The 17283-nt window shown below is 39.3% G+C and overlaps 1 protein-coding gene across 3 annotated transcripts in view; it reads left to right on the forward strand.

Annotated features, from left to right (window-relative positions):
• The window catches only part of LOC139765725 (luc7-like protein 3), a 158991-nt gene that overhangs the window by 104746 nt on the left and 36962 nt on the right, over window positions 1-17283 (forward strand). For all 3 annotated transcript variants that reach the window (XM_071693543.1, XM_071693544.1, XM_071693542.1), the window contains one exon: window positions 2356-2481. In XM_071693543.1, the coding sequence (XP_071549644.1) occupies window positions 2356-2381 (26 nt within the window). In that variant the 3' untranslated portion in view covers window positions 2382-2481. The remainder of the gene's footprint in view (window positions 1-2355; window positions 2482-17283) is intronic.

The raw sequence follows: 17283 nt of genomic DNA on the forward strand, positions 1-17283 counted from the left end.
AAGAGTGGTCGATGAATGTAACAGATTGACTGAGGACTTTGTCAGTGCAGACAGCATGCATCAGTCCAAAAGATTGTATGGTAGTAGAGAATGTTCTAGAGAAGGGAGCCCCATGAATGTTAAACTCCCTGCCTTTACAGTGCAAATGGGTAATTACACGCACACACAAACAGGCATGTCAGAGGATTCTTCTCCAGTTAGGTGAAGGTCACAAGTGGAGTACTCCAGGGTTCTGTTTTGGGATTGTTACTTTTCTTGGCTGTGTGAATGATTTGCCTGAAGATATGGTTTGGGATTGTTACTTTTCTTGGTCTATGTGAATGATTTGCCTAAAGATATGGTTTAGGATTGTTACTTTTCTTGGTCCATGTGAATGATTTGCCTAAAGATATGGAATCCATCCTCCCTGAATACTTTTGCAGATGATGTAAATGTCATGAGGGAATTGAAAAGCGTTGAGGATTGCATCACCTTACAAGGGGATCTAAATAGACTCCAAAGTTCATCTGATACATGGTTGATTAACTTTAGACCATGGAAATGTAAAGTAATGAGGATGGGACAAAGTGTAAGAAGGCCTCAGTTTGATTATTATATGACAGGAAATATCAGAATAACTTTCAAGTATGTGGATAAGGAAATATTGAGGTAGCTGTTATGTCATACATAAAACTAAAACTAGAATATGCTTCTCAAGTTTGGTCACCTCGTGTAAAGAAGCACAAAGAGCAAATGGAGAAGGTCCAGAGGAGGGCAACAAAGATGGTACCAAAATTATGAGAGCAAAGTTACACAGGCTAAAGGCTTTAATTTGCTAACCTTGGATCATAACCTGCAAATTTGTAAATAGACTGATGACATGGACCGTGAACAATTCTTTGAGAGCTGTAGGAATAAAGCAACTAGTGAACATAACATGAAATTATGTGGGAAACTTTTTGCAAAAGATATATGGTGCAATATTGGAATATAATGAATGAGGACATGGTTCCACTGTATTTCCCCAAGTCACAGGTGGTCTTCCTCTTTGCTGAAAGAGTGGAAGAGTACTGGAGGGAGAGAAATAGGGAAGAATATGTGCAATTGTGTATGAAAGGAATGCATTTAAGGACAGGGATATGAGGGGATGATTTGCCACCCCGTCAATGGGAATTCCTGGAGGGAATGGAATTAGACATAGACAAATAGACATTGTTAATGCAGACAGTTTACATAGATTTCAAAAATTGTATGATAGTAAAGAATATTATGGAGATGGGGCCCCATGAGTGTAAAACTCCCTCCCTGTAGTACAAATAGGTAATTGCACACACTCACAGAGAAAGTTGTTGAAAAGGATATTAAGAACTACTTTTGTAGTATAAGAGTGGTAGATGAATGGAATATCCTGACTAAACACATGGTTAATGCACACAATATGCATAAGTTAAAGGGGTTGTATGTTAGTAGAGAATGTACTAGAGATGGGACCCCATGAGTGTTAAACGCCCTCCCCATATAGTGCAAGTAGGTAATTACGCACTACAGAATTCTTTGTGTAAGAAGGCCTTAGGAAAGTCCTACCATAGGAAAACAGTTAAGGAGACAAACTTTATACCAGGAAATCTTTTTATTATATGAATAAGGAAATATTAAGGAAGCTCTTCAAATCCTATATAAGGTTAAAACTAGAATATTCTTTTCAAGTTTGGTCACTGCACCTAAAGAAGCACAATGAGCTAATTGAGCAGGTTCATGGGAAGATATCAAAGATGGTATCGTAATTAAAAGAGCTTAGTCACATTGGGAAGGCTAAAGCCTTTAAATTTAACCAGCTTGGAATATATAAAAGTAAGGGATGACCTGATCACAACCATGAAAAAAAAGTTGTTAAAACAGACCAATGTCATAGACAGTGAACAGTTTAAGAGGTGTAGGGGAAGAGCAACCATTCCTTTCTTTCTCCCATGATATTGTTTCCTTATCACAGTTCTACAGGTATTATTTTGGCCACTGCTCTTGTGAACTATCAGCCTGTGCCCCAGCCATCAAGACCTGGACCTTTAGCACTTTAGCAAGTGTCTGGCTGCTTCTTCCCATAGTTTTTGTTTCGAGACTGGCCTCATGAGGATTGACTGTTACAATGCCTCATCCTATCTTCCTATAAGAGTCAGGTCTGCAGAAACTCAAAGAGCCCCATTTAATTTCTTCATATTTTTCCTTTCCTTTTATCTTTTCACCGAGATGGTCATGATTAGTGCATGTTTTGCTTTTGCCATGGTGACCACTATAAAAAGAAAAAAGGTATTGTTTGCAAGGCTGAAATTTTCAGCTGATTAGGATTTCTGATAAAATTGGGTTTATTTTTCCTCTAAGGACACCTAGAACCACGAGACTACTGATGGCAGCAGGGCATAGGGAGGAAACTGAGGGGGAGACGTGGAGAGATGAGGTGGATTTACGGGGCATGAAGTTTTAAGCAGTGAGTGATCTCCGATTGAGGTAAGTGGCAGAAAGTTAGTAATTTTTCTCCTCTACAGGGTCTTCACCAGGTGAGTGGAAATGGTACATTGTTTGCCTGCCAGGATCTGGTGCCAGTGGTCCCTGCTAACCTGCAATGACTAAATAAATTTAGTTATAGTATATAATTTTTTCCCCATCCTGTTGATATTAGTAGATAGAAATAATTTAAGGCTTTGAAAAGATGAGCAGTGTTTAGTTATAAAGGTATGGATCATTATATTTGCAACAGATTCCTTTAATTCTGTACAAATAGGATGTCTTCTTATATTTTGTAATTGTTTTCTTTGTCATTGAAAACCTGAACAGTAAACATAAAGGTTTTCTTACTTTCAGCGAAACGATCTTTAAAGGGGGAATTAAAACAACCACAGTGCTTAATAATTTACTTCCCTATGCTGGTTAGTGTGAAGAATGTTTAGTTTTATAAAGATGAGAGACTACAATAAGATTATTTTTTTGAGGCTACTTTTTCATTATTTTTCTGTTTGGTTCCTAGCTGGGCCAAAGGGGCTAACTAATGTTGGCAAAACTTTTTGTAGGTGGAAATACAGGTGAGTTACAAAGGAATGTTTTGTGTGTGTGTGTGTCCTGCTCTCTCATTCATCAAATAAGACATTCAATAAACACTTTGCACTAGCCCTACCATAATGGCTGAATCTCATCATTAGTAGGTACCATTCTCTCTCTCTCTCTCTCTCTCTCTCTCTCTCTCTCTCTCTCTCTCTCTCTCTCTCTCTCTCAGTATATAATGTGAAAATGTACTGTAACTGTGATATAGCAACAGAGTACAAAAGCAGATCGAATGACTAGATTTTAACTAAGACAGATCGGATTGGAGAGATCATGAAAAGGATTTTGAACAGAAATTTGACTAAAATCCTTAGAGAACATCATAGAAAAAAAGAAAAGAATAGTGGGTGAAAGCCAAGACCAAAAGAATTGGATGGAAACGTAAAGAATGCAGATTTAGTTTTAATGAAATCCCTTTAAGGAGAACAGACAGTGAATGGAGTGTTACTCAGAACATGGAAAGAAACTTAAAGTTACTATACACATACAGAACAAAGCAAAAAATAAATCAGAGATTGGACCCATTAAGGTGGTAGAAAAGAATGAAAGCGACACTTGAGGAGATATGCAGGATGTTAAGTGAATGATAGATGTTTCACAAGCAAGATTGAGGGGATGGAACATAGGTACTACCAGCTTAAACTAAATATCTTACAAGGAAATATGAGCTACACATGGTAACAAACTGAAGGTTTAAGGGAAAGTGTATTGAACCTAAAAGCCTCTCAACAAGAAAGATGCAGTAATTAGATCTTTAAGGATACCGTGGAACATGCTGAAAATAGATTATACAAAAATATTGGTGTGCAATTTGGAAGCTAGAATTTCTATTTAGTATACTACAAAGAGAAATAAAGATGCATGAAACAGCTACTGAAACATTTAAAAGAGTATTTGTTTAGAATCAGCCCAAGACAAATGCAAATCATATTATTAACACATTACAATGATATACATGAAAAATAATGTAAGGAAAGAGAATGGACATTATTTTTTTCTTTTTTTTGTAAAAATCATTTGAGAAAGTAAACCATGGAGTTTCTTGGAGAAAGTATCTGAACAAAACATTAAGGGTAATTCAGAAAGATGGAAGGGTACCAAGTCTGGAAGATGGATCAAAGAGTTTCTAACTAACATAAAGCTCAAAGTAGTATTATTTAATGAAGATAGATTTGAGCTATAAGTTATGGAACAAATAAGAATACATTGGTGCTACTATTTGAAGGCACAACAGAGAAAGTGATAGAAATTGAGACAGTTTTAAAAGATTTGGGTTTCATCATAAATAGAAAACTAGGAATCACAGAATGTGTTGAAAAGAGAACATTATCAGGCTGAGTAATGTGTGGTATGATTCTGAGAACTCACTGAAAGAGAGAAGAAATCTGTAGGTGAAAATTTTTGATATACATATAGGAAGCCAAATTTAATATTGCTATGTCAGATGTTCACCAACAAATGGAAATAAGTTGGAAAGAAATCTGAAGCATTTCACAAGCAAAATTGAGGATTTGGGACGATATGAACTTCCATGCTACCATGAAAGGCAGAAATAATTGGACTTGTATAGCCTAGAAAGAAGAAAAAGGTATACTACATATTTGGCAACAATTTGAAGGTATAAAGGAAAATGTATAAAATGTACTGTCGTCAAGAACACTGTGGAAGGAAAAAAAAGGTCAGACAAAAATAAATGAGATATACTCTTGGGAGGATGAAAACAAACATTCATGGAACAACTACAGAAACACGTAAAAGATGATTGACACATGGTTGAGATCAGTCATGGATGAACCCAGAATAGATTTTTATATAATGCAGGTGGCAGCAGAAGGGAATAGTTGTACTCATCAGGCAAGATATGTTGAGTACTTAGTGCTAACCCTTTCATTGTGGTAAATTATGGTCAAAGGTACTTGTTAGTAGGTAGGTAGGCAGCCAACGACCAGGGAGATACATTACAAAGCTGCCAACCGTGACATTTTTGCCTTATTTGTTACATTTTATTAGATGAATACGGCAGTACGGTTTTTCTTTGTAAAATGTGTTTTTTAAAGTTTTGGTCATGTACACTTGTACATGAACAGGGGTGCACTGTTCAGTATATAGTGCACATTCTTATCCCAAATGCAAATATTAATGCAGTGTACAAATAACAGTTGGGCATCGGTCAATTTCTGACCATTTTGCGGAAATAACTACACAAATTGTTGCATGTTCGGTCTTACGTCAGATCATATCGTTAGCTTGTGTAACCAGGCTAGTTCTACTCTTAGGCCAGGCCCTCCTGAGGCTTCAGAAAGTCTTGCAAAATTATCATGTATAGAAGTGGACAAGAGATTGCTAGTTCCCTTCTATCTATTGCTGTCTTCAAAGTAATGAAATTTAATTTACTAAGAATTTTATATTACTGACAGATGGATTAACAATGAAAATTTTGCTTGAAAAATCAAATCCTCAGCAAGTAAGTTACATCATCACATCAGTTTGTTTGGGCCTAGACCATTGATTAATGGGGCTAAAATGAAATACTGTGTATAAACCCGATCCTTTCCTGCAAAATTTATGGTGCGGTAATCTCTTAACAAACCAGTGAAAATATTCATATTACCATTACAAATGCCAGATTATGTCTATGTAAGACATTAAGAAAGTGATATGATATGATAAGGAAAAGACATTAGACAATGATCAGTTCATAATGGAAGAGTTTGAAGAGGTCAAAAAGTTACAGACATCTCCCATGTGTGAAAACTTGTTCCTCATGTTTTGATGTTTTGGCTTGCTGTTGTTTGTATTGCATATGATTTATCATCTAGTGAAGTTTAGTGAAAGGCTTCTGAAGTGCAAACAGGCAGCCACTGCCCATAACAAAAAAACTCTAGCCAGGACTGAATTTGTGCAGACAAACAAACTTTAGAACCTCTGTTGACTTAATTCAAGGACCGAAAATGAAACACCTCTGACAAGATACTTCGTTGGTTTTAAAGGGAACAAGTGTGGACTATGTGGACTATCTACATGTAGATAGATGAATGGAGGTAACAGCTTGAGCACTGGACATCACAATTTCCTGTATTAAAAGTGCAGCTTGAGCACTGGATATCACAATTTCCTGTATTAAAAGTGCAACCTGTATTGCATGTGGTTTTAAGTTTCACTTTGCAAAATTCCCTTTTTATACTCAGAATTCTGTTTTTTTCTATATTTATTTATTTATTTTTTTTTTTTTTTACAAGGTTGGCAGCTCTGATAGTACCACTACTACTTGCCTGGGTATCAGGAGGGTTAGTGGCAGCTGCGTAGTGAGCCAGCACTTCAGTGGTCTTCTGACCCAGGTAGCTGTCTTCGCTTTCTGCCTCACCCACCTGTGGACTATTGGCATTCTCTCCACAAACACGCAGTCTCCCCTTGTCACACTTAACACTTGATGACACTTACTTCACAAAGCTTATTCTACGACACTTACTTCACAAAGCTTATTCTTTGTAACTAGATTTTTTGGTGTGAGTGCTATGTCCTTGCCCTGCCTTTTGGCAAATTGGTAGGAGCAGTAGATAGTGTTAGTATTTAGGAGTATTAGGTAGAAACATTGGGTCAAAATAGTTGGTAGGAACATAAGGCAGGAGCATTAGGTAGAATGCCTGTGCAAATAGTGTGCTAGAGTTTCCCTCTTTTAGTGGCCTGTTAAGGTTGAGGCACTAAAGGCTAAGAAGCGGCAATGGAGTTCACTAGTTATGGAGACTATTGCTGTGGCCAATCCCTTGAAGGAATTCCAGAATGGAACAGGCTTCAGCAATTTAGATAGATAGATAGCTAGATAGAAAGCAGTTAGACAAAACATTAAGGGTATGATAGAAAGATGGATAAAGGAGTTTCTGAAAAATGGGTATTTCAGAGTAGTTGCAAACTTAAGCATGTCTGAGGAAGGAGATGGACTGTATGGGGTACTACAAGGGATGGTTTTAGCCTCAGAGCTCTTTGTAATGATGTTGAGCATCGACATTGAGGTAAAGGAGCGAATAGTAAGGGCTTTTTTCTTGAAACCAGAGTTAGCAGAATGACTAGCTCTCTCTCTCTCTCTCTCTCTCTCTCTCTCTCTCTCTCTCTCTCTCTCTCTCTCTCTCTCTCTCTCTCTCTCTCCCCCCCTCTCTCTCTCTCTCTCTCTCTCTCTCTCTCTCTCTCTCTCTCTCTCTCTCTCTCTCTCTGTGTTTATAGATGGGGTTGTTAGGCAAGAGTTTTGGAGAGGGGCAAGTATGCAGTCTGATGTGGATGAGAGGGCTTGAAAAGTGAGTCAGTTGTTGTTCGCTGATGATACAGTGCTTGTGGTTGATTCAGGTGAGAAACTGTAGAAGCTGGTGACTTGAGTTTGGTAAAGTGTGAGAAAGAAGAAAGCCCAGAGTAAATGTGAATATGAGCAAGGTTATTAGGTACAGTAGGGTTGAGGGACAAGTCAGTTGGGAGGTAAGTTTGAATGGAGAAAAACTGGAGGAAGTGAAGTGTTTTAGATATTTGGGAGTGGATTTTGCAGCGGATGGAACCATGGAAGCGAAAGTGAGTCGGGGGGGGGGGGGGGGGGGGGGGGGGGGGGGTGTCTAGGAGCGTTGAAGAATGTGTGAAAGATGAGAATATTATATCAGAAAGCAAAAATAGGTATGTTTGAAGCAATAGTGGTTCCAACAATAGTATATGGATGCGAGGCATGGGCTATAGATAGAGTTGTGCGGAGGAGGGTGGATGAGTTGGAACTGAGATGTTTGAGGACAATATGTGGTGTGAGGTGGTTTGATCAAATAAGTCATGAAAGGGTAAGAGAGATGTGTGGTAATAAAAAGTGTGGTGAGAGAGCAGAGGAGGGTGTATTGAAATGGTTTGGTCACATGGCGAGAATGAATGAGGAAAGATTGACAAAGAGGATATATATGTGTTGGAGGTGGAGAGAACGAGGAGAAGTGGGAGACCAAATTGGAGGTGGAAGGATGGAGTGAAAAAGACTTTGAGCGATCGGGACCTGAACATGCAGGAGGGTGTAAGGCATGCAAGGAATAGAGTGAATTGGAACGATGTGGTATACCAGGTCGACGTGCTGTCAGTGAATTGAAGCAGGGCATGTGAAGCGTCTAGGGTAAACCATGGAAAGTTGTGTGGGGCCTGGATGTGGAAAGGGAGTTGTGGTTTCGATGCATTATACATGACAGCTAGAGACTGAGTGTGAATGAATGTTAACTTTTTTGTCTCTTCCTAGTGCTACCTCGGGCGTGTGCGGGGGAAGAGGGGTGTCATTTCATGTGTGGCGGGTTGGCGACGGGAATGAATAAAGGCAGCAAGTATTAATTATGTTCATGTGTATATATGTATATGTCTGTGTATGTACATATGTGTATACGTTAAAATGTATAGGTATATATATATGTGTGTGTGGACATGTATGTATATACATGTGTATGTGGGTGGGTTGGGCCATTCTTTCATCTGTTTCCTTGTGCTAATGCGGGAGACAGCGACAAAGTTTCATGAATGAAAAAAATTGATAGGAAGATGGTTTAGAGAAAAACTTCGTAAAGAGACTAAACCCAGATTGAAAAATGCATACCTTCAGTGGTGTTTCAGAGGCACATTGAAATCCACCTCTCCTGATGGGAGAATTCAGAGCCACACAGTTAATCCACATCATCTTAACTAAGGTACTGCCTGTTGATGATGGCAGATAAGTGACGAGTGACAGAGTTCTGTGAGTTGTTTGTCTGGTGAATATCAACTGATTATCAGTTGGACAGACCTAAGTAATGAGGGAGACCCTCTACAGACTATTTACTAACCCATCTCTCTAAGACCCCTGCACTTACCTCCCTTGCCACTCCATCCATAAACAGACTCAAAGCCATGGAAACATCAGACACCCCTGCTGCTAACCAACCTTCACGTATGAAACCAATGATTATTATTATTATTATTTATGATATATTAATTTATATTATTAAGATGGGGTTGTATGTGGAGGAACTTTGTTTCATTGTGTTGGCGTATGAAACCAATTATTATTATTATTATTATTATTATTTTTTTTTTTTCGCTGTCTCCCGCGTTTGCGAGGTAGCGCAAGGAAACAGACAAAAGAAATGGCCCAACCCACCCCCATACACATGTATATACATACGTCCACACACGCAAATATACATACCTACACAGCTTTCCATGGTTTACCCCAGACGCTTCACATGCCTTGATTCAATCCACTGACAGCACGTCAACCCTGGTATACCACATCGCTCCAATTCACTCTATTCCTTGCCCTCCTTTCACCCTCCTGCATGTTCAGGCCCCGATCACACAAAATCTTTTTCACTCCATCTTTCCACCTCCAATTTGGTCTCCCTCTTCTCCTCGTTCCCTCCACCTCCGACACATGTATCCTCTTGGTCAATCTTTCCTCACTGATTCTCTCCATGTGCCCAAACCATTTCAAAACACCCTCTTCTGCTCTCTCAACCACGCTCTTTTTATTTCCACACATCTCTCTTACCCTTACGTTACTTACTCGATCAAACCACCTCACACCACACATTGTCCTCAAACATCTCATTTCCAGCACATCCATCCTCCTGCGCACAACTCTATCCATAGCCCACGCCTCGCAACCATACAACATTGTTGGAACCAATATTCCTTCAAACATAGCCATTTTTGCTTTCCGAGATAATGTTCTCGACTTCCACACATTCTTCAAGGCTCCCAGAATTTTCGCCCCCTCCCCCACCCTATGATCCACTTCCGCTTCCATGGTCCCATCCGCTGCCAGATCCACTCCCAGATATCTAAAACACTTCACTTCCTCCAGTTTTTCTCCATTCAAACTCACCTCCCAATTGACTTGACCCTCAACCCTACTGTACCTAATAACCTTGCTCTTATTCACATTTACTCTTATTATTATTATTATTATTATCATTATTATCATTATTTATAATATATTATTATCCCTGGGGATAGGGGATTAAGAATACTTCCCACGTATTCCCTGCGTGTCGTAGAAGGCGACTAAAAGGGGAGGGAGCGGGGGGCTGGAAATCTTCCCCTCATTTTTTTTTTTTTTTTTTTTTTTTTTTTTTTAATTTTGCAAAAGAAGGAACAGAGGGGGCCAGGTGAGGATATTCCAAGAAAGGCCCAGTCCTCTGTTCCTAACGCTACCTCGCTAATGCGGGAAATGGCGAATAGTTTAAAAGAAAGAAAGAATAATATATTATATTAAGATGGGGTTGTATGTGGAGGAACTTTGTTTCATTGTGTTGATGTTTATGGCTTTTAGACATCTAGTGATTGTTCTGAGTGCTATGGTTTGTGTGTTTGCTGCTGTATTATATTTATATTTGACTGGTTGGATGACCTTATAGTTAAAGTGTAATTAAAGGACTGGATGAATTGTTGTTGAGGATACCAAGGGATTTTTTTATTGTATCCTAGTCTGTCATTTCTCACATTATCCAGGTAGTACTAGGAACAGGAGAATGACCTCACTTGCTCTTATCCACTCTTTAGCTATCATGAATATAGCCAGAGTCCCTATCCATCTTCAAGTTGTTCTGACCATTTCATGGTTTTTTCCCAGACTATTCCATATTCTCTGGCTCAGCCCACTGATAGCACAACCCTATATAACACATCACTTCAGTTTTCTCTCTCTCATGCATGCCCATCACCTCTAGTACTGTTCAGGTCATGACATCCCAAAGCCTCTTTTACTTCATCTTTCTATATCCTTCTCAGTCTTCCTTTACCCCTTGCTCCCTCATTTTCTGACCCCCCCCCCCTGCGCGCGCGCGCTTATCCTTTCCGTATGATCACACCATTTGAGCTTGCCATGGCCCACTCTCTCAGTCCTATTCTGCTAACTGTCACACATTTCTCCTCCTCTGTCCTTTATTACATGATCAGCCCCACTCAGTCCTCATATTGTTTTCAGGCATTTCACTTCCAGCATGACCACCCTCTTCTAGTCTTATGCATTCAGGGCTTAAGACTTGCTGTTCCCACTTTTAGAAAATAACAGTACAAGAAAGGGAGCGTTTCTGACGCTTTGCTCCTGCCACTGTTAGCTGCCTTTTACAGCATGCTGGAGTTATGTAGTAGTTCTCTTTCTTTCCTATCAAGGATAAAGGAAACTTGTGATTTAAGATATAAAAATCGTATGAGTTATGTGTTATAATATGCTAAGTGAGAGATTCAGTTTCAGCTGCCCATTTTTATTTGAGGCAGAAAAATGAAGAGACACTGAGCCAGGATAGGAAGATATGACAGCTATTGTAATGCTGGCTCGCTGTATCAGTATCACTACTCCCAGTGTTCAGGTATTAAGAAACAAATATGGTACATACAAAATTGTTGTAGCCTAAAGCATTAACCAAGTTCCACATGTGTACACCATTCTCATAAACCAAACAGTAATCACAGGCATGAAAGAAAAGTGATACTGATCCATTTTATGGAAAATTCTACTCTGGTGGCAGTGCACCCTGACAGTGCTTGATCTTAGGGAATACTGACCCTGGGGACAAGGTTGATGATTTAAGCCTGATGGTAGTTCTGATTGGCTGAGAATGGGTTTGTTACAGGTTAAGATGCTGTGACCTTGATTAAATGATTAGTGAAGGGTAAGTGAAGGCTACCGCCTCCCCACTGGAAATACTGAGTGTTAGAAGGTTGTGACTCTTTTATTACCCGTTAATATATTGTAATGCTATGAAATGTTTTGTCTACTTTAGATTAGCAAGTCCAGTAAAGTATGTATTTTCCTTAAACCAGCAATGATTAAATCTTAACCATTTTTTTTCATACTTATTTTCCATTTTCCATGCTTGCAAGATAGCACCAGGAACAGACTAAGAAAGGACTCATTCACTCACATCCATTCTCAAGCTGTTTTGTGTAATGCATCAAAACTTTAACCACCTAACCACAGGCCCCTTAGACTTTTCTGTCGTATTGTACTGCTATTTCGTATTCCCTGGTTCAGTCCATTCCCACCTTGCTCTAACTCTCTTCATCCCATGTATGCCTTTTACTCTTCTTCATGTTCAGACCCCAGCACTTTAGATCATTTTCTCTCCATCCTTCCTTCAATTTGGTCTCCTCTTGTTGTCTTCTCCACTTCTGACTCATTTATCCATTTTGTCAACCTCGCTTACTCATTCTTACCAAATTTCCAAACCATTTCAGCTCTCTCAACCACATGCAACACACTTTTCTCATTACCACACTTTTCTTAATCTATGATTTCTTCAAACCACATCACATGTTGTCCTCAACCATTTGATTTCCAACACATCCTTATTGATTAACAAGAAAAAAAATAATGGTTTTAATGTTTTTTATGAAGCTTGTTCATGAATAGTAAAAACGAAGCAATTTTTTTTTTGTATTGGGGAGACTTTAGAAATCAGTTTTATGTAGAGTGGGACAATCTTGAATGTGGGAAAGGTTGCTGTAAGTCAGTTTAGAGAGCTTTCAGTGAAAAAAAGTTGAAAATCTTTGTTTCTAAGTTTTTTAGAGAAGGTGTCAAGACAATATTAGAGGCAGTTTAGGAAAATGGATTAAGAAGTATTTAACTTGCAAAATATTTGAAGTGGTGGCAGATGGAATCATTTCTAGAACAGAGGATGTTTTGTTAGAAGTACCATAAGGATTAGTATTAGCTTCTATACTTAACATAGACAGGGAGTTGAAGAAAAATTTAGTTAGGGGTTTTAAAGATGAAATGACATGAGTAATTATGATAATAGGATTAGAAGACAAAGAAAAAATTGAAAAAATCATGAATATAATCTGTATATGGATAGAAGAGAACCTGATGCAATTTGATAGAGAAATTACAGAGAGAACTAAACAGTGAATACAAATGGACAGGAGAGAACCTAATGGAATTCAATGAGGAGATATTTAAGCAAATAAGCTGCGGAATGAATCACAGTGTATTGGTGCCTTCCTACAAAGGCCCTGCTGGTAAAGTACCCACCTATGAGTACCTATGATGAGATTTTGCCAAAGTGGCAAGGATAGCACATAGGGCTCCCAGCTAGTCTGTGGAAATATATTATTTCTTTCCTCTGGGATGACTTGAGTATTTTCCTATTTGTGGTTTATCTGCCCATAGTCCAGCTATTGTGGTCACTTTAGGAATGTTTCATGTTTCTTTTGGTATTGCATTTGATAACCTCCATCTTCTTTGCAAGGCACTCATATTTTCATCTGATGCCTCTTTGGTATGTTCCCAGAAATTACTCTTGACTTGAAAGTCCTGTATCATTCTTGCTGTGATGCATTTAGATTTATGTTAATCTGTATTCCCTCTGTGTGTTGCCATATATATCTTGGGTATTTCTCCCTACTCTATAGGCTGTAAAGCTCAAATTCTTTCATCATGGTTATTCATGTGTTCCAGCCCAGTAGTTTAGCGTGTGAAGTGTTTCGTGATCATTTTCAACTTGTTCGTCTCCATCTGTTTCTTTGCTGACCTTTCAGAAGAAAGTAAATGCAAAGAAGAAGTAAATGCAAAACATTTTTATCATTAGTTTCCTGTCTCATGTTGTGAAAGTTCTCATTATCATCCCTACTCATTACTTGGCTAGAAAACACTATGTTGTCAGTATACTCTTTGAACTCAGCTTTACATTGATTATAACTCTCATATCTTTAACACTTTCTTCACTCTTGTTTTGTTCCCTGTAAAGCCCTTGCATGAAGGTACTGATATATTAGTTGATTGCCCCATGGCATATGTTCTCAGATTTGTCCTTGTTGCATTTAATTAGATTCTCTTTTGTCAATTTGTAGACAACATCCAAGTCTATCTGTATTTTAATTTGGTATTCTGTGATTACTGTTCAGCATATTATGTTATGTGCAAAACACCTGACTGTGCTCTCACTTATTTTTATTTGTTTGAAATCACGATTACAAACAACGATTATGCTATCATTCCCTGTACCACACTGGAAAGTATATCTTCATCAAACATAATAGTTCCATTTACTGCTACTATGAATTTTATTTTGTTGAAAACTCTATGATGCATTTTTTTCCTCAAATCTCTCTCTCTCTCTCTCTCTCTCTCTCTCTCTCTCTCTCTCTCTCTCTCTCTCTCTCTCTCCATATCATGGCTGGGCCTTAATTGAAATATAGCAAGGATTATAGGAAATGGAAGAGACAAAGGGAAATATTTACGAATTTTGAAGGAAGTGAAAAACCTGTCTTTTAAAGTGTGCTCAATCATAGTTATTAGGAAAGGCACGAGATGGTACAGAGTTCCAAAGCTTTGAGGTTTAGGGAAAGAAATAGATATCTGGCTGCCAATGACACCACAGTAATCATGTGATGCAGGCATCTTGCTGAGTATTGCAAGATATAGCTAATGGTAGGGCCACACAAGCAGCTGGATCTCACAAGTAAATACCAACATAGTACCTATAGAAGAGGGAAATTAAACCAACATTGCACTGTAAGGCAAGTGGGTCAAGTTTTGAAGTTTGCCACGGAGAGTTTATAAGTTGTACTGCTTTTGACTAAAGTCTGTCAAGTAATGTTGCAGAGCTAGAGCCAAGCCAGATTTGAGAATAGTACTCCATACAAGTACAGGCTAGTCCTTTGTATTAATGGAGCAGCTATTTAGAAGAAAAGAAATTTCAACATCTAAAAAGGACTCCCAGTTTATTAGAGGCAGACTTGGTTATTTCAGTGATATGGGGTTTCCAAGAAAGATATAATTTTTTTTTTTTTGTCGCTGTCTCCCACGTTTGCGAGGTAGCGCAAGGAAGCAGATGAAAGAAATGGCCCAACCCACCCTCATACACATGTATATACATACATCCACACACGCAAATATACATACCTACACAGCTTTCCATGGTTTACCCCAGACGCTTCACATGCCCTGATTCAATCCACTGACAGCACGTCAACCCTGGTATACCACATCGATCCAATTTACTCTATTCCTTGCCCTCCTTTCACCCTCCTGCATGTTCAGGCCCCGATCACACAAAATCTTTTTCACTCCATCTTTCCACCTCCAATTTGGTCTCCCACTTCTCCTCGTTCCCTCCACCTCCGACACATATATCCTCTTGGTCAATCTTTCCTCACTCATTCTCTCCATGTGCCCAAACCATTTCAAAACACCTTCTTCTGCTCTCTCAACCACGCTCTTTTTATTTCCACACATCTCTCTTACCCTTACATTACTTACTTGATCAAACCACCTCACACCACACATTGTCCCCAAACATCTCATTTCCAGCACATCCGCCCTCCTGCGCACAACTCTATCCATAGCCCATGCCTCGCAACATTACAATATTGTTGGAACCACTATTCCTTCAAACATACCCATTTTTGCTTTCCGAGATAATGTTCTTGACTTCCACACATTCCTAAATGCTCCCAGGATTTTCGCCCCCTCCCCCACCCTATGATTCACTTCTGCTTCCATGGTTCCATCCGCTGCCAGATCCACTCCCAGGTATCTAAAACACTTTACTTCCTCCAGTTTTTCTCCATTCAAACTTACCTCCCAATTGACTTGACCCTCAACCCTACTGTACCTAATAACACTTGCTCTTATTCACATTTACTCTTAACTTTCTTCTTTCACACACTTTACCAAACTCAGCCACCAGCTTTTGCAGTTTCTCACATATATATATATATATATATATATATATATATATATATATATATATTTTTTTTTTTTTTTTTTTTTTTTTTTATACTTTGTCGCTGTCTCCCGCGTTTGCGAGGTAGCACAAGGAAACAGACGAAAGAAATGGCCCAACCCCCCCCCCATACACATGTACATACACACGTCCACACACGCAAATATACATACCTACACAGCTTTCCATGGTTTACCCCAGACGCTTCACATGCCTTGATTCAATCCACTGACAGCACGTCAACCCCTGTATACCACATGACTCCAATTCACTCTATTCCTTGCCCTCCTTTCACCCTCCTGCATGTTCAGGCCCCGATCACACAAAATCTTTTTCACTCCATCTTTCCACCTCCAATTTGGTCTCCCTCTTCTCCTCGTTCCCTCCACCTCCGACACATATATCCTCTTGGTCAATCTCTCCTCACTCATTCTCTCCATGTGCCCAAACCATTTCAAAACACCCTCTTCTGCTCTCTCAACCACGCTCTTTTTATTTCCACACATCTCTCTTACCCTTACGTTACTTACTCGATCAAACCACCTCACACCACACATTGTCCTCAAACATCTCATTTCCAGCACATCCATCCTCCTGCGCACATCTCTATCCATAGCCCACGCCTCGCAACCATACAACATTGTTGGAACCACTATTCCCTCAAACATACCCATTTTCGCTTTCCGAGATAATGTTCTCGACTTCCACACATTTTTCAAGGCTCCCAAAATTTTCGCCCCCTCCCCCACCCTATGATCCACTTCCGCTTCCATGGTTCCATCCGCTGCCAGATCCACTCCCAGATATCTAAAACACTTCACTTCCTCCAGTTTTTCTCCATTCAAACTCACCTCCCAATTGACTTGACCCTCACCCCTACTGTACCTAATAACCTTGCTCTTATTCACATTTACTCTTAACTTTCTTCTTCCACACACTTTTCCAAACTCAGTCACCAGCTTCTGCAGTTTCTCACATGAATCAGCCACCAGCGCTGTATCATCAGCGAACAACAACTGACTCACTTCCCAAGCTCTCTCATCCCCAACAGACTTCATAGTTGCCCCTCTTTCCAAAACTCTTGCATTTACCTCCCTAACAACCCCATCCATAAACAAATTAAACAACCATGGAGACATCACACACCCCTGCCGCAAACCTACATTCACTGAGAACCAATCACTTTCCTCTCTTCCTACACGTACACATGCCTTACATCCTCGATAAAAACTTTTCACTGCTTCTAACAACTTGCCTCCCACACCATATATTCTTAATACCTTCCACAGAGCATCTCTATCAACTCTATCATATGCCTTCTCCAGATCCATAAATGCTACATACAAATCCATTACTTTTCTAAGTATTTCTCACATACATTCTTCAAAGCAAACACCTGATCCACACATCCTCTACCACTTCTGAAACCACACTGCTCTTCCCCAATCTGATGCTCTGTACATGCCTTCACCCTCTCAATCAATACCCTCCCATATAATTTACCAGG

The sequence above is a fragment of the Panulirus ornatus genome, chromosome 55 (genome assembly GCF_036320965.1).
Source record: "Panulirus ornatus isolate Po-2019 chromosome 55, ASM3632096v1, whole genome shotgun sequence".
Taxonomy (NCBI): domain Eukaryota; kingdom Metazoa; phylum Arthropoda; class Malacostraca; order Decapoda; family Palinuridae; genus Panulirus; species Panulirus ornatus.